At 34.7% G+C, this 26,029-nt stretch overlaps 1 protein-coding gene across 2 annotated transcripts in view; it reads right to left on the minus strand.

The window, feature by feature from the left end:
* Positions 1–26,029, minus strand: part of DNAJC10 (DnaJ (Hsp40) homolog, subfamily C, member 10) — a 49,484-nt gene that overhangs the window by 21,644 nt on the left and 1,811 nt on the right. For both annotated transcript variants that reach the window (XM_010833840.1, XM_010833839.1), the window contains exons 3-14: positions 25,407–25,756; positions 23,645–23,807; positions 22,076–22,126; positions 16,217–16,299; positions 15,852–15,983; positions 15,207–15,300; positions 13,849–13,926; positions 8,759–8,802; positions 7,967–8,104; positions 3,714–3,803; positions 2,912–3,025; positions 1,363–1,477 (exon numbers count right to left, since the gene is read on the minus strand). In XM_010833840.1, coding sequence (XP_010832142.1) covers positions 1,363–1,477; positions 2,912–3,025; positions 3,714–3,803; positions 7,967–8,104; positions 8,759–8,802; positions 13,849–13,926; positions 15,207–15,300; positions 15,852–15,983; positions 16,217–16,299; positions 22,076–22,126; positions 23,645–23,807; positions 25,407–25,610 — 1,306 coding nt within the window. In that variant the 5' untranslated portion in view covers positions 25,611–25,756. The remainder of the gene's footprint in view (positions 1–1,362; positions 1,478–2,911; positions 3,026–3,713; positions 3,804–7,966; positions 8,105–8,758; positions 8,803–13,848; positions 13,927–15,206; positions 15,301–15,851; positions 15,984–16,216; positions 16,300–22,075; positions 22,127–23,644; positions 23,808–25,406; positions 25,757–26,029) is intronic.

A 26,029-nucleotide genomic window follows, 5' to 3' on the forward strand; every position in this document is an offset into this window, starting at 1 on the left:
GGCGGAAAAGAACAGAACACTATGAAACCTTAGGTCATTGCCAGCACTTTTACGAGGATAAAAGTACTGCCTGGGGAAACTGAGTGTTCAAATGTCACCTTAATTCAAATATCACCTCCTGATGCAAAGTCTCTTTATTTGATCTCATAATTTATAATGACTATTACAATGTCCTTCATATTTTCCTAAAAATCTCCCTTTTCTCACCACCCCCCGCACTAGATGATATGGTTTGCATAGTTTAGTGCAGCTATACATCTAGGCTTCGGAGTCAGACATATTTGGACACAACATCTACCTGCACCAGTTATTTTATCCTTCTGAGCCTGTTTTCTGCCTTGCTGTGAAGATATAAATGGATATGCACAATATGCAAATACCTTTAGGAAAACATCTCATTTATAAAAAACACTGAATAAACAGTAGTTACTGTTAAATTGATCTTGTCGTCTTTGCTCACATAGTTCCTTCAGTCTAGGGGACTTCACTTGTTTTCTTGTATTTGCCTGGGGAAACTGAGTGTTCAAATGTCACCTTAATTCAAATATCACCTCCTGATGCAAAGTCTCTTTATTTGATCTCATAATTTATAATGACTATTACAATGTCCTTCATATTTTCCTAAAAATCTCCCTTTTCTCAGCAGCCCCCACACTAGATGATATTTTAAACTTCCTGAGAGCAGAGTTCATATCTTACAATTTTGCATTCCTAACACCTATAAGAATGCTTGTCACCCTACAGGCATAGTATCAATATCTGTTATTTACTAACTGTTAATGTTGGTAGTTTGTGTCTATCTTTTGCTACACTTGACCTTTTTCAGGACAGAGACAATGATGTATACCAAACTTCAGGAACTGGAACTGTACCTACATGATGCAGGGCTACCGTCCTGAACAAGCTGAAATGCAGAAATACAAATTCTAAATTCAAGAAAACTAACAAAGCAGTTAACGGAGATGTTTGGTTATCAAGTGTTGGAAAAACATCTAATAGACTATCTAGAAATTGCCCATAATGGTTGAGATGCTACATTAGGTACACTGAAATGGAAACAATAGGTGTTGCTTATTTTTGTCAACCAGCAAGACCCTTAAATTCTTTATTACTAGCCTGACAAGTCACTAGAGTTTGTACTGAAACACTGATCAAAATATTAGGTAGAAGAAAGGGATTTATTTTAAAAAGAATAAAGAAGATAAAATAACTATATATAATTCAAAATATCTTTCCCTTTAAGAAACGTTTACTAATAAATGAAAGCAAAGTTATTTTATAATAATCATGTCCATATAAAACAAGGTAAAAAGTAAAATTAAAAAATGAAGAAATTTTTTAACCATTTTTTCCCCTTCTTACCATGATGAATTTCAAATTCTTTGGTTCCCTGTCCTTTAAATACTGCTAGACATGGCTGAAAAACATAGAAGTTACTACAGACGTCTGGTGCAGAGGAACAGTCAAACTTGCCAATCTAAAGGAAAGAGAAGTTCAATATGTTGAAAATAGAATCTTATTCATTCAATTAAATATTCATAAGGATAATCCGAAAATGAAATTTCTATAAAAACAACACAGCTTCTAAACAAGTTAATGGACCACGAAAATAAGAAACAGGAATCATTAATTTACATTTAACACTGAAACTACATTTAGTATAAATAATGTCTCTTGGAGATCTCAAAAACCTGAGTGGAAATTACCAAGAAAATATTAAGTTGTTTATGAAGCCCAACCTTCTAAAAACTTAGAGGATATTTATATTATCTTGACAAGGGGGAGAGAAAGAACGTTTTAAGACCGCAGAAGCAGAGAGATTTCATACACTGTGGGAACAAACCCAGCAGGCAGATGATAAACCAAGAAAAAATATTTGCAGCATTTAAGATAGAGGATTCCTATTAAGAAATAAAAGATAAACATCCCATCAGGAGAAAGAAAATGGGGCAGAGACATACATAGAAAATAAAGTAGAAAGCAAATAAATAAAAATTAGTAGTATTAACATATCAATTTTGGCCTATCCAAACAGTGCTGATTATAAAGAATGGTAATACCAGGGCTGGCTCTGGTGTAGAGAGGAAATGACTCACTCTCAAGCTGTCAGTAAGAAGGAAGGCTCTGATAATGAGGATAAAAAACTTTTAAGAAAATATAACCTTGGTTCAAAAAATTCCTCATAGTGCATTTTTCCAGTGTATCTTTTTTGATATAAAAATGGAAACAACTTAAAGTTACCAGTAAGAGAGAATAAGTTAAACAACCATAGTGTAGCCATACAGGGAGAGGCTGCTTAGTCTTTGGATGCTGATACATATACATACACAAAAATATACGTATCAATATATACTACACTGGTATGCAGAAAAGTTTTAATCACTAAATGGAAAATTTTACAGAAGAGAATAAAAGCATACACATAAATTTACATGTGTACAATATGCACAGAGGTGCGCATGTATACATATGTGCCAACACATACCCACGTTTAAAAAGCCTCAACAGTTTTAACAGTAAATTCTTAACAGTGGTGAAAATATATATAATTTTTAGAAATCTCTAACTCATTTTTGTACTTATTTATAATATCATAATTAAAATTAATGAACATGAATTACTAATATAAAGAAACAAGTACTTTAAAAAAGCTATAGTTTTCTGCATTCCAGAAAAACTGTATCATATAGATTTATCACATACCAACTGCTCAAGAGTAATGAAGGTTTAACTTTTTCAGATATCATTTTAATTTTCAGTAGAAAAAAACAAAATAGAAGAACAAAAGCATTTAGGGGTTTCTAAATTTAGAATTCAACTAAACATCTTTAATGTTATTTAAAACATAACTTTATGTACTAAATTAAGACAGCACAAAAGCAGAAGGGTAGGCAGAATAAATTTTTCTTACTTGAATATGTTCATTTTTAAGTAGAGTTTTTAGTTTCTTCAACTCAGGATCATTTGAATTTTCATTTTGTCCAAATTGAAAAAATAAGAGCCACCGATGATGAGCTAAACGATCCTTAAAAGTGATTAAAAAAGAAAATGATAAAGGGAAAGAAGCATCAGAGATGCAAAATCCTAAGAGTGCCAGTCTTTCTTTCTTTGACTTAATTTTAACTATCCTACCCATTACTTCAAAATACTGTCTAAAATTCAGACCCAGTCATATTCTTATTTTGTAGTTTATTTGGAATAATGCTATATAAACCAATTATACAGTATTACAGAAAGAAAAGAGCCACTAAATCATAAAATCTTAAGGTAGATGACTGTGCTAAGAAAAACACAGTTTTAATGACACAGAGCTAAAAAGATGAAAGGTGGGGAAGCCAGATTGCTTTCAGATTTAACATAAAGTTTCAAAGGGATATAGACTTATAAAACTCTGGGATCAATAAGTAGAAGAAACTAATTGATTCTACTACAAACTGAATGCTTCTGAAGCTGCTCTGTAATTCTCAGTGAACAACACAAACTGTTCTGTAGGGAGGAACACAGAGCCCCCGCACAGATTCAAAGCTGCTTTGCGATCAGCATCTTGTCTTTTCTGGTGCTCCTCCTGAACTTGCCTTCAGGACTAGTTACACAAAGCTATAGATCCACTCTCAAGTTGCAATCCCAGCAAACCTGGCATTAGAGTTTAACCTGGAATCAACTGATAAAATGTATCAATATTTGTTACTATTTATTATTTAAAAAAAAATTACCTGTAGTGAATTTGCTGAAAGGAGTTCAAAATCTGGAAGATTATGCATTATTTCCAAATAAATTTCTTTAGCATCCAATGAATTAAGAAACTAAAATAAGAGAATCATATTGTTATTTTTTAAATCAACATTTGAGTATTTCAGTGTCTTAGTTTTTCAGTTTTCAGAGAAAGAACTTTTTAAGAAAAAAACCAAAGAAGTAATACAGTTTTCAAGCTATTTATCCTAAATGTTTTCCTTTTCAAAAAAAGACAGTGTATCATATTTTGGCAATTATTAAAGAGTTATATAACTGGGTTGTTCTTTAAAAATAGTGATGCAAAATAAATTTCATTATTAGGTGTTTTCTTACCTGGAATTTTCTGTTAACTGTGCTGGGTATTCTATGATGGTCCTCAAAATAACCTTGAGTGACCTCTGGCTCACTGGCGGGAAAAGCTGTATCATATTCAATCTAATTTTAATGCTAACCATGTTTTACAGAATGCCAGTGCTTTAGAATTTTCTAAACATTGTTAGAAATTTAATAATTTTCTAAAAATTGTTAAAACAATAGAATATTTGACGATCTAATAAGATGCTTTATGGGCTTCCCTGGTGGCTGAGTGTTAAAGAATCTGCCTGCAATGCAGAAGACCAGGGTTCGATCCCTGGGTTGGGAAGATCCCCTGGAGGAGGGCAAAGCAACCCACTCCAGTACTCTTGCCTGGAGAATTCCATGGACAGAGGAGCCTGGCAGGCTACAGTCTATAAGGTTGCACAGAGTTGGACATGACTGAAGCAAGTAAGTAGCAGCAGTAGCAGCAAGATGCTTCATATCCCAATTAACAATGGCAGAAAGTGCGGAAGAACTAAAAGTGAAAGAGGAGAGTGAAAAAGTTGGCTTAAAGCTCAACATTCAGAAAACTACCATCAAGGCATCCAGTCCCATCACTTCATGGCAAATAGATGGGGAAACAGTGGCTCACTTTTTTGGGGGGGCTCTGAAATCACTGCAGATGGTGACTGTAGCCATGAAATTAAAAGACACTTACTCCTTGGAAGAAAAGTTATGACCAACCTAGACAGCATATTAAAAAGCAGAGACATTACTTTGCCAACAAAGATCCGTCTAGTCAAAGCTATGGTTTTTCCAGTAGTCATGTATGGATGTGAGAGTTGGACTATAAAGAAAGCTGAGCACAGAAGAATTGATGCTTTTGAACTGTGGTACTGGAGAAGACTAGAGAGTTCCCTGGACTGCAAGGAGATCCAACCAATCCATCCCAAAGGAGATCAGTCCTGGGTGTTTGGAAGGACTGATGTTGAAGCTGAAACTCTAATACTTGGCCACCTGATACAAAGAGCTGACTCATTAGAAAAGACCCTTATGTTGGAAAAGATTGAGGGCAGGAGGAGAAGGGGACAACAGAGGACGAGATGGCTGGATGGCATCATCAACTCAATGGACAGGAGTTTGGGTGGATTCCAGGAGCTGGTGATGGACAGGGAGGCCTGGTGTGCTGCGGTTCATGGGGTCGCAAAGATTCAGACATGACTGGCGACAACTGAACTGAACTGAATGGAAGGAATTAAGAAAAACTTACAGGAAAACTGGAATGGACCTTGTTTATTATAGAGGTTTTTAGAAATAAAGTCCCTGAACCAAACCACTGAGGAGTTTTGCAGGGTAAAATGTATATATGTAAAATATGTATTTTAAAATTAAATACACTTTAGATCTAGGTCTCTTATTTAAAACACAAACAACTGAAATAGACACATCTCAATTCTAACAACTGTCTATTTCTGTCCATATTTTATCCTCAGCATATTTTTTTCATGGAACTCTCTTTGCCAGTCTAATTCTCATGGAAGCAGCTGCTATTACCATAAGTGTAGCAACAGTTACACCAAGAAAATGTATACAGGGGTTGATCAGTTTACTGTCTATCTTTAAACTATTTTCTTGACAATTCAAATATTACCTCAAAGACAAAACTCTATTAAAAACCTGTAGAAACTATTACTGTATTCAGTTTAATTATGTTCAACATGTGAACACAATCAAATGGATAGAAACAGTGTCTGTAAGAATAGAAAACTCAGTTTTTCTGCTTAAAAAAAATATCTGTAGCATACTCTCAAAAATATATGAAATAATTTATTACCAAAGGGCTTAAAAGGTCAAAACAGATAACTTTCCTGTTTCAGTACTATAAAGCTCATTCACTTTACTCACATTCATCAAAAATTTTATGTAATTTATAAATTCACTAGAACTTCATTACAAACCTGTTTTAGAGTAAAATTTGGTAGTTTTATTTACAAGGGTATTGTGCAGCCTCTAAATTTCACCTGCCAAACGTATTTAGCTAGCATAGTGTTTTACATTTTTTAAAAACTTGTATGCTTTCAGGAGGGACAAGGACTTTAATTCATCACCCTGTGTTATCACACTTCTAATATCACTTACTTATGTTTCCTGAGATCATTTCTGAGCTTGCTGTTTTAACCAAAAAGTCCCAAGATCTCACTGAAAAATGAGATTGTTGTACTGAAGGCAAGAGCCTATGTTTAGTGTTAACCAGAGTACAGGTAATCCTCATGAGCTAATGGCACAGTGTAAAATAAACCCAGGTTTTCTGGGAAATCTGGCAACATGAATTGACTTTGCAATTGCTACAGCCATCTCATTCTAAATAGATAATGGAAGAATTGCACAAAGGTGAGCAAGACAGTACATTATAACACTGCTTGTAATCATGAAAAAGTAGAAATTTCAGTATCTATCCAGAGAGGACTGGTTAAACTCATTGTTACATTTAGTCAATGAATTAGTTTCTAGGATTGTTGATGCACACATTCACAGGAATTATTGTATATACTACTATTCAGGGACACACACACATACACACACAGTATAAAGCACTTAAGCAGGCACTAAATGGGCTTCCCTTGTGGCTCAGCTGGTAAAGAATCCGCCTGCAACGTGGGAGACCTGGGTTCGATCCCTGGATTGGGAAGATCCCCGGGAGAATGGAAAGGCTACCCACTCCAGGATTCTGGCACTATATGTAGTACTTATGTGCCAGATACTCTTCTAGGCCCTTAGGATATGTCAGTGAAAAATTCAAACTTAAAATTTACTGCAAGAGAAAAATAAGGAAAGAATAAATATATAAGGTGATAAGTACAATGAGGTGGATTATGAAAGATTTTAAAGAGATCCAACTATTTTCCTGATGAATAGGGTATAGGTTGTAAGGTATGAGAAAAAGAGGGATCAAGAATGACTCTAAGGTATTTGGCCTTAATCATAAAAGATGAAGCTTTCATTAACTGAGATGGGGAAAAAACTAGGGAGAACAGATGTATGGGGAAATATCAGGAATATAGTTACAGACATCTAAATTTGAAAAATTAATTAATATCCCAGGGGAGACACTGAACAGGCTGGAGAATAACCACGTCTATAGTGGAGGGCAGAGGCCTGGGCCAAAGGCAAAACTGGTGAGTTGCCTGCATGAAGTCGTAATTTCACACACATATAAGCAGAGAGCTGGAAGGGCATGTACCAAGACTTGATGGTGCTTGCCTCTGGGTGATTTAGTTTTAATGAATTTCACATCTTTCTTTACACATTTATATATCAAATATGAATTTCTATAATGAATACATGTAATCTATGTCAATATCAAAAAAAGAAAAAGAAAAACAGAAAACTACAGGTAGTTTGTCTTATATTAGAATCTTTTTTTGTGGGTGGGTTCTCTAGAGACCTGTCTGATATCCCAGTATTTGTTTCAGCTCCTTGACAGCTACTTGAACCTCAGCTTCTTCATTTATAAAATTAGGAAGGTGAACCAGACTAGTAGATCATCAAACTAAGTTTATATCAGAGTCAAACAGGAGGCTTTAAAAAAACCAGATACCAGATTCCAGCTAAACCTACCAATAATCTATATTTTAACATTAGAAAATATAGAAATAAATGGAAACCAATAAATATTCATTTAACCCAAGAATGTATTCCTTACCTTTGGGATTGTTAAAAGTGCAGTTTAAAAATAATCCTTACAGTTTAACTTTTTAAACTGAAGTATTAAACAGAATCCCAAATATTAAGTATTTGTTCTAAATAAATTAAGCGTTCCATAATTGGATGATATAAACTGGTTCATTTTTTTTTTTTTTGCTCATTGTTTACAAAATGATATATTTGAATACATGTGTTATGTATTTATATGTAAAGAAATTAAAGGGATTCATACCAAAATACCGCTTTTCTCTTTGTTATTTAAAGTGGCTCCAGGAGGAAAATAGGCAGTCGTACTTGTTGTAATATCCAAACTTTTACAAAGGTTGTCCTGGGTGGCACAGTCCACCCATCCCACATTAACAAGACCATCCTAAAATGAAAAGAAAAAATAATATTGTAAGTTGAAAAAAAAAGTTAAAAAGGATTTACAGTTCGCAAAAATACAACTGCACTACCATAAAAATTAAACTTTTAAAAAGAACACAAAAAATGATGCAGATTTGAATAATATGATTAATAAATTTGATCAAATAGATATAAAAATTATACCTCACATAGGAAACATTTTAAAGCATACATAGAACACTAACAATCTTTGCAAAACAAACAAAATCTTAGCAAACTCCCAACACACAAGGACAGTTTTAATAGTGTTAAAGTATCAACACACAAGACTGTACTCCCTGACCATAATGATGAGAGCTAAGTAAGTAAAATAACAAAACAACAAAAAATTAAGGTTTGGAAATGACAAAAACACTAACTCTCTGGTTAAAGAGGAACTCATAATTATGGAATATTTAGGAGTGAATGAAAGCACTACATGTTAAAATATACTGAACACAGCCAATCAGAAAGACGCTTATAACTACTTATAACTATGAATATATTGATCAGAAAACAAGGAAGATTACAAACAAGGGAGTTAAATGTTCAAGAAACCAGCAAAGAAAATACCTGGAATCAGTTTTTAAATGTGTTTCTTAACATGGTGATACAGTTTTGCAAAATAATTGATGCTTACCAACATACCACTTAACCTGAGACGTGTCTGTGAGGTCAAACAATCTGGGGAGGGAAAAGAAACTTATGAGGAAATTTCAGCTATTAAGTATTAAATCTATACTTTCATTTGCTGCAAACCATGATGTTGATTCTAAGGCAATTAACTGGGCTGTGCTGGTAAATACTGAGACTTTTATCACTAGGTAGACACAGAGGTCAATGTCTCATTCTTCTCCCTCCTCCTGACCTCTTCTCCCTCCCTTCCCTTCCCTTCCCTTTCCTCCCTCTACTCTTCTCTCCCCTTAGTGTCTCAGGATTTCTAGGCAAGGAAAAAAGAAGGCATTCCTTCTCAAGCACCTCTTTAAGATCTTATTCTAAAATAGCTCCTCCTATCAACAAACAGCCCCTTTGAACCAAGGAATCTCATAATTTGGGGTAATAAAATGTAATGGACCTATCTGATTAACACACATGGCAAATTCTTAAAATACAGTACAATCTTAAATAGCTTCTTCACTCTCTCTTCACCCTTATGGCAGAAAGCAAAGAGGAACTGAAGAGCCTTCTTGATAAAAGCGAAAGAGGAGAGTGAAAAAGCTGGCTTAAAACTCAACATTGAGAAAACTAAGATCATGGCATCCAGCCCCATCACTTCATGGCAAACAGATGGGGAAACAACTGCAACAGTGCTCCAAAATCACTGCAGATGGTGACTGAAGCCACGAAAAAAGATGCTTGCTCCTTGGAAGAAAAGCTATGACCAACCTAGATAGTATATTAAAAACCAGAGACATTACTTTGCCAACAAAGGTCTGTCTAGTCAAAGCTGTGGTTTTTCCAGTAGTCATTAATGGATGTGAGAGTTGGGCTATAAAGAAAGCTGAGCGCCAAAGAATTGATGCTTCTGAACTGTGGTGTTGGAGAAGACTCTTGAGAGTCCCTTGGACTGCAAGAAGATCCAACCAATCCATCCCAAAGGAGATCAGTCCTGGGTTTTCTTTGGAAGTACTGATGTTGAAGCTGAAACTCCAACACTTTGGCTACCTGATGCGAAGAGCTGACTCTTTTGAAAAGACCCTGATGCTGGGAAAGATTGAGGGCAGGAGGAGAAGGGGATGACAGAAGATGAGATGGTTGGATGGCATCACCGACTCAATGGACATGAGTCTGGGTAAACTCCGGGAACGGGTGATGGACAGGGAGGCCTGGCGTGCTGTGGTTCATGGGGTTGCAAAGAGTTGGACACAACTGAGTAACTGAACTAAACTGAACTAATTTTTGCTGAATATAGGCGCAAAAATCCTCAACAAAAGATTAGCAAACTGAATCCAACAACACTGAAAAAGCATCATATACCATGATCAAGTTGGATTCATTTCAGAGTCACAAGAATGTTTTCACATATGCAAAGCAATCAATGTGATATTAACAAAAAAGACAAAAACCATATGATCACATGATCATCTCAATAGATGCAGAAAAATCATTTCACAAAATTCAACAGCCATTCATGATAAAAACTTTCATAAAAGTGTATGTAAAGGGAACACATTACAACAAAATAAAGGTCATTTACAACAAAGCCACAGGCAAAAACATAATACTCAACAGTGAAAAACTGAAAGCCTTCCCTCTAAATTCGGGAACAAGATGAGCATGCGCACTCTCATCGCTTCTATTCAAGTATTGGAGGTCCTAGCCACAGCAATCAGACAAGGAATTGTTCAGACCAATCCTAAAGAAAAATAAAGCAGGAGGCATCATCCTACCAAACTTCAGACAATGCTACAAAGCTACAGTAATCAAGAGTGTGGTATTGGTACAAAAACAGATATATGGATCAATGGGACAGAATAGAGAGCCCAGAAAGAAACTCACACACCTACGGTCAATTAACTTTCAACAAAGGAGGCAAGAATATACAATGGGGAAAAGACGATCTCTTCCTCAAGTGGTGTTGGAAATGCTGGAGAGCCATAGGTAAATCAATGAAGCTGGAACACACCCTGTCACCATATACGGAAATAAACAAAACAGCTTCAAGACTTAAATAGAAGATGTAACACCATAAAACTCCTAGAAGAAATCACAGGCAAAACATTCACTGACATAAATCATACCAATGTTTTCTTAGGTCAGTCTCCCGAGACAGTAAGAAAAAAAACAAAAGTAAACAAATGGGACCTAATGAAACTTAAAAGCTTTTGCACAGCTAAAGAAACCACAAACAAAACAAAAAGACAACCTACAGAATGGGAGAAAAAATTCGCAAACAGCGCAGCCAACCAGGGCTTAATTTCCAAAATGTACAAATAGTTCATAAAACCCAACAGCAAAAAGTCAACCCAATCAAGAAACGACCAGAAGACATAAAATACACATTTCTTCAAAGAAGAAATACCAATGGCCAATAGACACATGAAAAGATGCTCAATATTGTTAACTATTAGAGAAATGGAAATGATAACTGCAGTGAGGTACCACTTCCAGTCAGAATGACCATCATTAAAAAGTCTACAAATAGCAAATGCTGGAAAGGGAGTGGATTAAAGGGGACCTCTGACATTACTGGTGGAATGTCAGTTGGGACTGCCATTATAGAGAACATTATGGAGCTTCCTCAAAAAACGAAAACTAGTATTACCATATGACCAGTAATACCATCCCTAGGCATATATCCAGACAAAACTCCAATCCCAAAAGATGCGTGCAGCCCTATGTTCAGAGCAGCACTATTTACAACAGCCAAGACATGGAATCAACCGAAACATCCATTAGCAGATGAACGGATAAAGATGTGGAATGTATACACAATGGAACACCATTCAGCCATAAAAAAGAACAACATAATGCCATGTGCAGTAACATGGATGCAAACAGAGATCATCATACCAAGTGAAGTCACTCAGAAGAAAGAGGAAGACAGCGTACGATATGGCTTTTATGTGAAATCTAAAATATGACACAAATGAATCTATCTATGCAATAGGGTCACGGATATAGAGAGCATACTGGTGGCTGCCAAGGAGGAGAGAGTTTGGGAAGAGGGACAGAGTAGGAGGTTGGGGTTACCCAGAATGAATGAACAGCAAGGTGCTATTGTACAGCACAGAGCACTGTATTCAGTATCCTATGATAAACCATAATGGAAAGGAACAGAGAAAAAGGATGCATACACATGTATACTCAATCACTTAATTACGGCAGTAGTTAACACAACACTGTAAAACAACTATACTTCAATTAAAAAAAAAGCTTTAAAGACCTAAATATAAGACATGACATCATAAAACTCTTAGAAGAAAACACAGGCAAAACATTCTCAGACATAAATTATAGCAGTATTTTCTTAGATCAGTCTCCCAGGGCAAACACAATAAACAAGCAGAAGTAAAGAACTGGGACCTAACCAAACCTACAAGCTTGGTTTTCTAAGTATGCACAGCAAAGAAGTCATCAGTAAAATGAAAAGACAACTTAAGAAACAGGAGAAAATATCTGCAAATGATGTGACCGAAAGGGGTTAATAACTAAAATACTAAATAGCTCACATGACAGAAATAATGAAAAAACAAACGACCCAATCAAAGAATTGGCAGGGACTTCCTTGACTGTCTAGAGGTTAAGAATCCACACTTACAATGCAGGGGTCACGAGTCTGATCCCTGGCTGGGGAACTAAGATCCCACATGCTGTGTCGTGCAGCCAAAAAAAAGAAAAAAGGCGTAAGACCTAAACAAACATTTCTCCAAAGAAGACATATACACAGATATCCAGCACATGAAAAGATGCTCAACATGGCTACTTATTACAGAAATGCAAATCAAAACCACAAGGAGGTTCATCTGACACCAGTAAGTATGACTATTATCAAAAAGTTTACAAATAAATGCTGGAAAGTGTGGAGAAAAGGAACCTCACCAAATTGTTGGTGGGAATATAAACTGGTACTGCCACAATGGAAAATAGTATGGCAGTTCCTCAAAAAAACTAAAAATAGATCTACTGTATAATCCAGCAATTCCACTCTTGAGTATATCCAGAAATGACAAAAACTCTTAATTTGAAAAGATATATGCACCTGTGTGTTCAAGCAGAACTATTTACAATAGCCAAGATACGGAAATAAACCAAGCGTCCATTAACAGACAACTAGCTTAAGAAGATGTGGTATGGATACAAGGAGTAGTACTTGGCCATAAAAAGAATGAAATGGTGCCATCTGCAGAAACATGAATGGACCTAGAGAATATTATACTTTGTGAAGTCAGACAAATATATGATATTTATATGTGAAATCTAAAAAATAATACAAATCAATCTATATACAAAACAGAACCAAACTTGGACATAGAAAACAAACTAACAGTCACCAGAAGGGAGAGAGACGAGGGAAGGGACAAATTTGGGATGTGGGATGAACAGATACAAACTATTACACATAAAACTGATATGAAGGATTTACTGTATAACTACAGGGAATTTTACCCAATATCTTGTAATAACCTATAATGGAAGGTATCCCACAAAAAAGCAAACTGAATGCTGTACACCTGAAACCAACACAATATTGTAAATACATACTTCAACTTAAAAAAAGCAATTAATAATTATACAGCCGTATGTGTAAAATAATAAAGATATTCATTAAATAAAAATTGTAACATTAAATTAAAAAGTATAAATTGTACTCTGAAAATAGACAATAATCAATTATAGTAGCATACTTAAGATTTTCACCTAGTCTAAGAGTACATACTTCGGATTATAAGACTAGTAGCTTCTGAGGACCTAATATACAGCATATAGTGATTATATCTAATAATACTGTATTAAATCCTTGAAACTTGTTCAAAGAGCAGATCCTAAATGTTCTCATGACAAGAAGGAAGTGGTAATTATGTGACAAGATAGAGGTGTTAGCTAGTACTATGGTGGTCATCATCTTCTAACATGTAAGTGTTTCAGATCAACAAATTGTACACCTTAAAGTTACACAATGTTCTATGTCAATTATATCTCAATAAAGCTATGGGAAAAAAAAAGACTGTCACCTAAAAATCAAATGTCATGGTCTCTTCATCATAACAAAACAACAAATAATATTACCGCTTCCTTCGGAACAAAAAGTGATCAGCCAGCCAATACCAGCAGCAAATGCAGTTTGTATGGAGTTAACAAAATTTCCTTAAAAGAAAATAAAGAAAATTTCTGATCACTTACTACTCCACAATGGAAACCATTTTCTAAATGGGATTTCCTATCTAATCTCACCCATTTCCAATCTACTCGAGTAGTTTTCAGGATTCCTAAAAATCCTCTTGAGCATGTCAAATTCCTACCCTGACTTTTTTTTTTCCCAATCATATAAAATCTAAATTCATTATTAAGAAAGAAACTCAAATTGGCAAGTTAGGCCCCTTGTGATCTGAGCTTTGTCTACCCATTCAGTTGGTCATTCCTTCCCCAAACCACTCTACTCTTTACCCATCTTTTGTCAGATTCATGAAATATTGCCAGCTTCCAAATACGGTGACCTTTTAAGGATTCCTCTTCATTTTCAAGACAGATTGGATCTGATTTCATTCAGGAAGAATTTCCTAACCCTTCCTCCTTTCCCCACCTGAATTCCTTCATATCCTTCATGCTTCCCTAAGCTTACCTCTATCATAGTAGTCACTACTCTGTATTTTAATGGTTTAATAATGGGGTCCCAGAAGGCAAAGATTATACAGTTTATGGCTACAGCCCTAGTACTTAACAGCTTTGGAGACATAACTGGGTTCATTGAATGATATGAGCATCCCTTTAGGGCTTCCCTGGTGGCTCAGATGGTAAAGCGTCTGCCTACAATGTGGGAGACCTGGGTTCGATCCCTGGGTCGGGAAGATCCCTGGAGAGGAAATGGCAACCCACTCCAGTATTCTTGCCTGGAAAATCCCATGGACGGAGGAGCCTGGTAGGCTACAGTCCATGGGGTCGCAAAGAGTCGGACACAACTGAGCAACTTCACTTTCACTTTAGAAGTGAATACTATCATTTCATGGGTAGTACAAAGTAATTACATAACTCCTCTAAAGCCACTTGATGAATTAAATGCCTGAGATTAGAAGAGTTCTTAAACTTCAAAATTAAATTGAATAGGCATAAATTTACACCTGATATAGTATACTTACGAAATCAATAAAACACTTGTTTTACTAAATATTCAGTTGCACTTTCAAAGTTGCCTTTTCACCTAGCCCCATCTCATATCCATATCCTACATCAAACTTGTTTTCATTTCTGTATAAGTTAAATTTATGAAAGGCCTATTATTTAGCAGAGTTCAGAACAAATGACATAATTCCTTTCTAAGAAGCATGGAAAAGATAATATGATCAGAACACTGATATTACTACTGAAAAATCTGAAATACCAATTCAAAGTATCCTTGAAAATTAAGCAAATTATGAAGACAAAATTACCTGTCCATAATTCTGTCACTGTGCTTCTAACATGCTGCATGGCGAAATTCATTAAACTTTCCTTTGATCTGTCACCATGGTATTTCACTGCAGCCTATATTTTCATTTATAAAAAGAGAAACATCTTTTACTTTTTAAGACTCAAACAAATACCTTGATTCTCCATTATTCTGAATAAGTAAGATATGTCTTTCAATGGTAAAGTGTTTTTCTAAATGACATGCTAAGAATCTTGATTGCACAGATTCCCTATCAGATATGTGAATAATATTATTTATAATTGTTTTAGTTTCAGATTTATCACTTAACACTGGGGAAAGAAAGGGAAATTAGAACTTTATATTCAATGAGAGAAAACACCTGTAAAATACTTTGTAAATTATAAAGTACAACATGCATATTGGTTATCATTATATTCCTTAAGATGGAAACTGAAATTGGCAAACATTTCCTTTTGTTAAAGTAATGGCATCTAAAAGTATTTACAGTATAATCAAAAATGTTTATTATGACTAGAGCATAGTTAGCACCTAAAATAAGAAAAACCAAAAGAGTCTACAAGTTCACATATTGTGTTTTCTCTAGTATTCCTCTTGTTATAATGTTCCATCAAATAAAAAAAAAAAAGCCAATTTTATATCTTACCATTCCAGACCTAAAAATGAAAAGGCTGGGATAACTGTTGACTCCTTTCATTCGGCAAAGCATTCTATCATCGCCACAGTTAACTGCTCCAATTCGAAGCAATCCATCTACTTCTTTTGCAAAGTCTCTCCACTATGAGGGAAAAAAAAGTAGTTCTCTGATAAAATAATTTACGTTTCCTTGAACATTCTTCAAACTATACTTCCTTAAAGGAGAATATATTCATGAAATAAAACCATAAACATGTGAAAAAATATGATAGCTATTTCTGATTGTTAAATCCTAACATATTTTTAAAAACACTCAAATAATAGATACACTGTAAATAGTAAAATTTTAATAATCAGGATGTAAAAAATACTTACTGTGGGAGCTAAATCATGGCAGTGTGAACACCCTGGGGAGTAAAAGTTCACAAACCACAGTTCTCCAGAATTAACAGCAGCATCTAAAAATACATAAACCAAACAACTTGTAATTATTTACTAAAGGTTTGTACATGTTTTAGTTCACAATTTTCCTTGAGATCAAAATGAAAAAAATGAGTCATATCTCTCAAATTGCCTTTATCTTTTTCTATACATTTTTAAAAGAAGAAAACATACTATTTCAACTGTCAAACACCACCTTTAAACAAAAAAACAACAAGAAACCTCTTCCAAGCTCTACTTCAATAAGATGTAGTCTTGAACTGCATGATCTATGTCACCAAGAAGCTGTAAAAATAAAGGAAGCAACCTAAGGAAGCAACAGTCAAACTGCACATGAGAGGTTGTGTGGATGACAGAAATGGAGAAAGGACCACAGAGACTGGGGTTTAAGGCTGTTCGATCTGCAGCACCGGTTAAGCATACAGTCAAATTCTGACAGCTACTCCAATTACAAAAGAATGTGTTAAGGGACTTACATGACAGTAAGGACTGTGGAGATTAAATCTAACCTTTGCTCTTAATAGGGGCTTCCCTTGTGACTCAGCTGATAAACAATCAGCCTGCAATGCAGGAGAGCTGGGTTCAATCCCTGGGTTGGGAAGATGCCCTGGAGAAGTGAAAGGCTACCCACTCCAGTATTCTGGCCTGGAGAATTCCAGGGACTGTATAGTCCACGGGGTTGCAAAGAGTCAGACATGACTCAGCTACCTTCACTTTCACTTTTTGCTCTTAATAAGACATTTTCCTTGGAAAACTGCGTTATCTGAAGTATTAGATCAAGGCTTTTAACAATTCAAAACATGAATATATATTTGCTAAAATAATAGACCAAACACTACATAACATCTACTCCACAATTACATTACATGTTATAATCTAACCTATAAAGGACCTGATACAAACAAAATCCATTCATTTAAAAATTTTATGATTGTAAGGATGTGCTCTAACATTCAAGACAAAAAGTTTAAGACAATTTGCTTTTGGCTAAAGAGTTTCTATATAATTCCACACTAAAATCAGCAATTTTAAAAGAAAAAATCCAAAAGTCATAATAAATCATACTAAGACATCAAAACACGCACACTATTCGAAATACATATAACTGATTCAGTTTAATTAGTAGTGTGTGCAGTAATGTTCACCTACATTTCAATGCCAAGACACATGGATCTGTGGGAAAAATTATAGGCAAAGTGTGTACATTAGGATTTTATTGGCTGTTCTTTGGCAAAGTTTATAAAGTCTGATGAATAAACCACTCTATCTAGGTTGTCAAAATAACTGCCATGCTGCCTTGGACCACCAACTGGTAGGAACAGAGGTAAAATCGTACATGTTCTCGGCCCCATTCTTCTGGGATCTCTATAATGCAAGTGTCAATATGGACGATGACATCCCAGGGGTTTCTTACACTGTCCTCATTTCTATTCTGTGTTCATTTTCCTGTTCAGTTTCAGTGGTTTCCACTGTCTTCCTCTGTATCATATAATCTACTTGTTGACCTCTTTCAGTGTATTTTTTACTTAAGTTATTGCATTCCTCACCTCTGTTTAGTTGCTCTTTATGTTTTCTAACTCTTTATTCAAAAACTTCTAACTTCTCACTCTGTTCATTCAATCTTCTCCTAAGTTCTTTGAACATCTTTAAAGTGATGAGAAGGAAAACCTACAGCTAAGAATACCCAGCAAGGCTGTCATTAAGATTTGAAGGACAGATTGAAAGTTTTAGAGAGAAGCAAAAGCTAGGAGTTCATCACCATGAAACCACATTTCCAAGAAATATGGGACTTCTTTTTTTTAAATTTTATTATTTTTTTTAACTTTTCTTTTATTGGAGGATAATTGCTTTACAATATGGTGTTGGCCTCTGTGATATACTAACATGAGTCAGCCACAGGGGATTTATCTAAGTGAAAAAAGAAAAGGCTACAACTACAAACATGAAAATTACAGAAGGAAAGAATCTCACTGTTAAAGCCAAATATACAATAAAGGTAGTAAATCTGTCATGTATAAAGCTAGTAGGAAGGTTAAAAGACAAAATAGAAAAATCATCTATATCCACAATAAGTAATTAAGAAACATACAAAAATATGTAAAATATGATGTTAAAATCTGTGAATGTCATGGTGGGAGGAGTAAAATGCAGGGTTGTTATAATGAGTTTGAACCTATGAGATCAGAAAATTAAAATAATCATACACACATATACAGACTGCTATGTAGTGTGAGGAGTATCCTCAGTAACTATACAGTTTCTGTGTATGGTGACATATTGTAATTAGACTTACCATAGCAATCATTTTGAAATGCATAGAAATGACAAATCTCTGTGCTGTGTAACCAGAGCTAATATAGTGTTGTAGGTCATTATACTTCAAAAACAACCTCACAGAAAAAGAGATCAGATTTGTGGTTAGCAGAGGCAGAGGTGGGGGAAAGGGGTAACTGGATGAAGGTGATCCAAAGAAACAAACTTTGAGTTATAAGACAAATAACTACTAGGGATGTAATGTACAATATAATCAACAATGCTGTATATTACATATAAAAGTTGTTAAAAGAAATCCTGAGAGTTCTCATTACAAGAAAATTGTTTTCCACCTTGGTACTTTGTTTTCATAGAGTACTTCTAATTTGCCCAGTTCCCACTATTGTTGACAATATCTGTAAAATTCTATTATCAAAGCGCAATGAGATGTTTTTGTACAACTCAGTGACCCAGAAAAGAAGAAGTATATTTCAAAATGTGATTTTCAATTTCTAAACTATACAGCTAATGTTTGTTAACATTTATACAATTATAGCTAACAGCTTCTGTTAGCCCCAGAAAAATGTTTAAAAAAAAAGCTCAAGTGCTTTGAGTTCCTCTTTCATTTCTTGAGTTTGTCTTCAAAAGAATGCATGTATTGTGTGGGTAACTACCCCAAATAACTGGTGTTAAGTGCAGGATATTCTCTGTTTTTGCAGATACTGTCTAGAACTTGTTTTTAGTAACGTTTCTGTGACTTATAAAAAGATAATACAAATCACGTTTAATGGGAAGGATAAGAACTTCAAAGTCAAGTGTATTAATCACATTTTCTTTTCTGTATTACAGTTGAATTCTACTCCTGATAAAAGTGAACTATGTAATTCGAAGAATTGATGCTTTTGAACTGTGGTCTTGGAGAAGACTCTTGCGAGTCCCTTGGACTGCAAGGAGATCAAACCAGTCCATCCTAAAGGAAATCAGTCCTGATATTCATTGAAAGGACTGAAGCTGAAACTCCAATACTTTGGCCACCTGATGTGAAGAACTGACTCTTTTGAAAAGACCCTGAGGCTGGGAAAGATAGAAGGTGGGAGAAGGGGACAACAGAGGATGAGATGGTTGGATGGCATTACCAACTCAATGGACATGAGTTTGAGTAAACCCCAGGAGTTGGTGGACAGGGAGGCCTGGTGTGCTGCAGTCCATGGGGTCGCAAAGAGTCAGACACGACTGAGCAACTGAACTGAACTGAGGTAATTTGGATTAACTCTCCCACCACAATTGCAGAATTGGACAAAATACAGAAGACTTCTGTTGAAAGCATCAGAGTTACCAATGCAGTTGAAGAATTACGGGACCCCTAGGAACAGGAGGAGGTAGAAATCAGGGGGTTAATGTTTGCCACGTCTTGACAGGCAAGAAACTATGCAGCTTTCAATAGATTCATGAGACAAGAGACAGAAGAATGAAGTTCAGGGCACACGTAGAGAGGGTTCTATATATAAAGGTGAACTGAAAAGAGACTAGTCTTGTATAAGTCCAAAGCTCAGCTTTCCAATCATTTCAATCCCTGGAAAAAACTGATCTAAGGTTGTTAGTGACTTTAGTCAAAAGAAAACGGAATTTCTCTCTGGAGCAAACGAACACAAAATACCTTAAAAATAACCTCATAATTATTAGTTACACAAAAGATAAATTAGGTAAACCAAACCAATAGAAACTACTGTTAATAGGAAGAGACCCACACCAAGTAGGCTAATGTGATATTTACATAAGCACAAACTGATAAGGACTATCCATCCTTTTCCTCCTCCCTTGGCTTCTTCAACTGAAACTCTGGGATCACCCTGTCTTAGTCTAGTCACACACAGGGTAGTATTTGAGTTCAAATGGAATATTGGCCACTTTGCACTGAACCTGTCGAAGTCATTTAATTATTTCTGAATAACTGTCTCTAAGATTTTGTGACTGTAATCTATTTTTAACTACTATTTGGAGTTCTACATGAACTATTAGCAGTTCTTAACCTTTTCTCTGTAATGACTAATCTGAAAAAGTCTGAACCCATGTACGATACAGCCATCAGGAAAGTCTTTCATTCTGGGTAAATTCATGATTTAATCAGCTTGCAGGTTTTGTTCGGTTCCTCTATCTCTAATTCCAAATTTTCTGTCCCATAGGACAAAATACTTACTGATAGACTAGCAGATGAGACAATAACGACATAAAAAGCAATAGGTTCATACAACTACCTGCCAGTAAGTTATGATTCTGCCAGCATGTGATATGAGTATCAATTCTGTCTACCAATAATACAAATAAAATTTTCTTTCATTTTTTTTTATAGAGAAGATATTATTTAATGTTCCTTAGAACTTATTCAGGTATTCACTACAAGACTTTAAACAAAATAATGTACTGAATAGCTATCTCGTAGACCTGAACTCACTATGTTGTAGAAAATACGAATATGATGCAACCTTTGCTTAGAAGGAACTGTACAAAACCCACTGGTTTTAACACATTATTAAAATGAGAAATTACATATACATTTTGCACCTAGTAAGTCATTTTAGTTAATTAAATGAAACTGTAACAAAGCAAAATAAAATTGAAATATGATTTCAGGTAAAATATAGTTTTAAAGTAGAATATTTTACTAAAAGTGTACTAGTTTGAAAGTATTAAGAATACTGAACGTTTTCTAAAGTACACTGCAAAGTACAGAAGTATATTTTTATATCCATTTTCACACAAATCACAGATTAAAGTAAATCTACTTGCAAAAATGACCACATACTTATTTAAAACTCTGAAACACAAAACCAGAAGTATTTCTGCAAGTTTTTTTTAATGATGTGAAAAAATATAGAAAAATAGAATAGATACTGGTTCATTACTCAAATATGTCAATTATACACAAACACAAGTATAGAATGTTGAGGATGTTGCTAGCACTTCTATGGTTTCAGCTGCCAAATAAGAGGAATAATAGTAGCTAATACACAGGAATGTTCGAAACATTCATTAACATAATAGAAGGAAAGTTGATGATATGCTAAAATCTACAATAAAAGAAACTATGTTAAAATCTCGATGATGATTATAAAACATTATTTAAAATACAATATATACCATTTTGGAGAAGGCAATGGCAACCCACTCCAGTACTCTTGCCTGGAAAATCCCATGGATGGAGGAGCCTGGTAGGCTACAGTCCATGGGGTCATGAAGAGTCGGACAGGACTGAGCGACTTCACTTTCACTTTTCACTTTCCTGCATTGGAGAAGGAAATGGCAACCCACTCCAGTGTTCTTGCCTGGAGAATCCCAGGGACGGGGGAGCCTGGTGGGCTGCCGTCTATGGGGTCGCACAGAGTCAGACACGACCGACGCGACTTAGCAGCAGCATATACCATTTACCTTGCTAAAATTAGAAAAACTTCTAAATTCTAAATACATTTGTCTTTGAGGGAATTTTAGTTAAAGAGACTGGTCTTAAACTAGTTTTGGAAAATCATAAATGCACAAACTTACCAAATTCTCTTCTATCCAATGTTATGATTTCAGGATCATCATCATAAATACCTAATTTTAGAAGTAAATAAAATTATGAAATTAAAACTTCATCATATAAATAAGCACATTAAAAATGTCATTTTCTTTCAATCATCAAAAATCAAGATTATTCTAAATCTCAAGTTGAAGAATATGCAACACTAAGAATCTATTCTACTTTTCTAGGAGTAAAGCAAAGAGTAAATAGTAACAGCGGTGATACATTTATTAAAGAGTGATCAAAAGACATTTCCTGATATGTCACAGGTGCCTGTGTTGCGGATGTGGCTCCTAACAGTCACACAAGTTCATCTCCACAGAAAAGTTTTATTATGTTTTTTTGAAGAAGCTTTTATTTGAAAATAATTATAGACTTTTATTAAGTTGTAAAAATAGTTCGGACTCCCATTTACCCAGCTTCCCCTAATGGTGACATACCATGTAATTTTAGTACAATATCCAAACCAGGAAATTGGAATAGTATATTACTTTCAGATCTCATTCACCTTCAGACTGCATGTTTTTCTTTTTAATGTGCTATCATTTAAAAATGTTTTGTATCACTAAATGTCTTATATAATTAGAGTATTTGCAGAGGTAGAAGCAAACTTAAATATAAAATTTATTATAATAACACCAATGTAAGTTTCTCATTACTATGTAAGATATCAATGAATAAATATTAAGTGACAGATATATACAGAGGTTAGTATTTGATTTTCTGAGACATATGATTTGTCACAACTATGCAACTCTGCCCTGAAGTGTGAAAAATAATATGTACATAGATGAGCAAAACTGCATTCCAATAAAACTTCACAAAACCAGGTGGCAGGCCAGACTTAGCCTGTGAAATACTGACGTAGCCTATGAAATACTGACTTGTAACACTTGTTATAGACTATCAAACGATAGGGAATATACCTGAAAATATTATATTGAAAAATCAGTTTCAAGAAATAAATACTGCAGATGTAAACTGAAAATATTTTATTGAGTCTAAGATAAAAGCATACTTGAGTTCTCAGCCTGCATTTGAGGCTAATAAATGACCACTGGGTATCAGAACGCTCCCTCTTCGCTTGGCACCTGCGTTTCCTTTCCCCGCCCTCCATCCCTTTTACTTGTTCACTCTCCCTGCTCTTGCCCTCTCATTCCTGTCACACCTCAAGCCATCATTCATCACCAAGAAGGATGGTATTTCTACTGACGTGACCACTATTAAAGGAAACTTCAATCTTTCCTGGAAAATATGCTGCTCTAAAAATACTAGAAGGCTTCAATAGTTAACTTCTAATACAAATATTTTTAAAAATTAAATGCAATCGTTTTAAGTATTTAACAAGATTATGACCAAAACACCTCCATATTTACTCATGGATCTACATACTACTTGACTTTCCTCTTGAATTCCACTCCCATGTTGCATTAAAAAGAGGGTCTAGGGGATGCACATTAATTACATAAATAAGCTAACTGGTGAAACAAAATTAATTTCTAATTTACTTGAATAAAAAATAACTTCATAAGGAATATCTATCATCTTACCAAAATCATAACGGTAGTAATTCCAGCTTTCATACTGGCCTCCTTGATTATCTGCAAGTCCCTTTTCTCCATATTTGTCGTATTTTTTCCGCAGATCTTCATCTTTGAGTACTTCATATGCTCTATTTACTTTCAAAAAATCACTATGTGCATTTGGGTTATTCTATTAAAAACATTAGATATAATATTTGTTTCAGATACACAATCAACTGATTTAATTCTGAGAATTCTTTGAAGAGTAGATACCAAGATGAGGAGTAGTTTAATATGAAATGGGCATCACACATTGAAATTAAAAAGTAAAAAAAGTATTTTTAAAAAACTACAAAAAATTAAGAAAAGTAACAGAGAAATGAGAATTAATGCCTCAAGAGGCTGATCAGAGGTGGTCATAAAATTATGACCTCTAATAGATGCAACAGAAAAAACAGACTAATGAACCCTTGGAAACAATATTGTAAATATTATGTGTGACCTCTAAAACAATCACAAAGAAAATTTTAGGTTACCTATTTGAGGCAAAATCTAAAAAAAAGTATGTAACACAATCTATCATATAATGACATAAGAACTAATACCAGAATAATAACTCAAAACTGGACTGATACGTTTCATTTGTCAGTGTTTCTCATAGAACTGCTTTTCGAAGAATGCTTTCATTTAAATCAGCAAGCCCCAACCATTCTGGCACCTGGGACCCTTCCCAAGGAAGATAAATTTTCAACGGGTGGGGTGGGGCATGCGGTGTGGTTTCTCGATGACTTATGCACATGACATTTATTGTTTATTTATTTCTATTATTATTACACCAGCTCCACTTTAAATTTTCAGGTAATGACATTTGAAAATTTAAAGAAAAATTTGAAAAAATGAAAATCCTATACACAACAGAATGTTGATCTCAGGAAAAGATTACCAATTAACAAGAGTTTTAGAGCAGTACCAATTCTATTGCTTGGCTTTATGTGATGGAAATAAAATAATCCTACTTAAAATTCTATCTAGGGACTTCCCCGGTGGCCTAGCAGTTAGGATTCCTTTCATTGTGGTGGCCTGGGTTCAATCCCTGGTCAGGGAAGATCCTGCAAGCAGAGTGGTGTGGCCAAAAATAAAAATAAGTAAAAATAATTTTAAAAATAGTTACTGAAGTTAACAATAAAAACTTTATCTAGAAAATTATAGTTAAATCTTTCTTCTTGATGATTATCAAATCTCATTAAGAAAAAGACAAAATGAGATAAATTATAAAAATATCTTAAGAATTAAAAGTTTTGAAAGATTATATTATGGAATACATAACCAAATATTTATGATTGGCATTAACTGGACTTGGCTGCCAAGTTTTACTTTGTAATACTTTCTGACTCTGGTTTTAGATTTGTACATAGGAGAAAAAAGTGGAAGCATGCTATTAATAGCTATTGCTGCTGTTTTTAGCAAGACATACCATCTATATGTTCTAAGCAAATACTTTTTCTTACTGTTCTAAAATACTTGATTTTAACCTGCTTTACAAAGAAAACTACTTCTGCTTTATGATTAACATCTGTAACAGAACTGCTGGAAATTAGTTTTCAAATCGAGAGAACTGCATTTTGATACTGACATTCCTTTAACTCCTCTAAATTTAGAATATTTAGCTTCCTCTGTTTTTAGTACAGATTTGAATTATGATTTTTGACTAGTAGTGATTGCTCTTAAGAATTCTGAGCACTAATTTAAAACACATTAATCAGATGGTTAAAAAGAAATTTTTACCTACCGGGTTTTTATCAGGATGTAGCTTCAATGCCAATTTCTTGAAAGCTTGTCTTATTTCTCTACTGCTTGCAGTTTTGGATACTCCAAGTAAACTGTAAAAATCCTGATCTGTACCCACTAAAATGGCCATATACATTACTAGAAAAAAGAGCATGACCCTTTTCAAGTCTCTGACATAGTCATCTTTATTTAACCAGACTCCCATTGTTTTTCTTGTACAAGTTCTGATTTAAATAAACATTAAGATAATGCCACTGGTTCCAGTTGATGTAATATGCAAATTTGAGAACTTCTGTCCACATTACTCCAAAAGTGAAACAGGCATCATAAATTGTCTCCCCAAATGTTAATCTAAAGAGAAAAAATCAGGTAAATTACATTAAAAACAAACAAAAAAACCCCCAACCCATCAACAGCACTATTTACTAAATAATATGACCAGTAATATAATCTCCAGTAAATGGCAAATCAGGGTGAGTGCCTCAGGCTCTGTTCTTTGGGGGCCCGCTTCCTTCCTTCCATTATCTAGGTAGCCAGATTCATGCGATCATTCGTGTCAAGACAGCACTAGATAAAGGTTAAAAAAAAGGGAGCTAGTGCGGCTGCAGTCTAGAACGTTTTACA

Source organism: Bison bison, unplaced genomic scaffold (genome assembly GCF_000754665.1).
Source record: "Bison bison bison isolate TAMUID 2011002044 unplaced genomic scaffold, Bison_UMD1.0 scf7180017863946, whole genome shotgun sequence".
NCBI classification, from domain to species: Eukaryota; Metazoa; Chordata; class Mammalia; order Artiodactyla; family Bovidae; genus Bison; species Bison bison.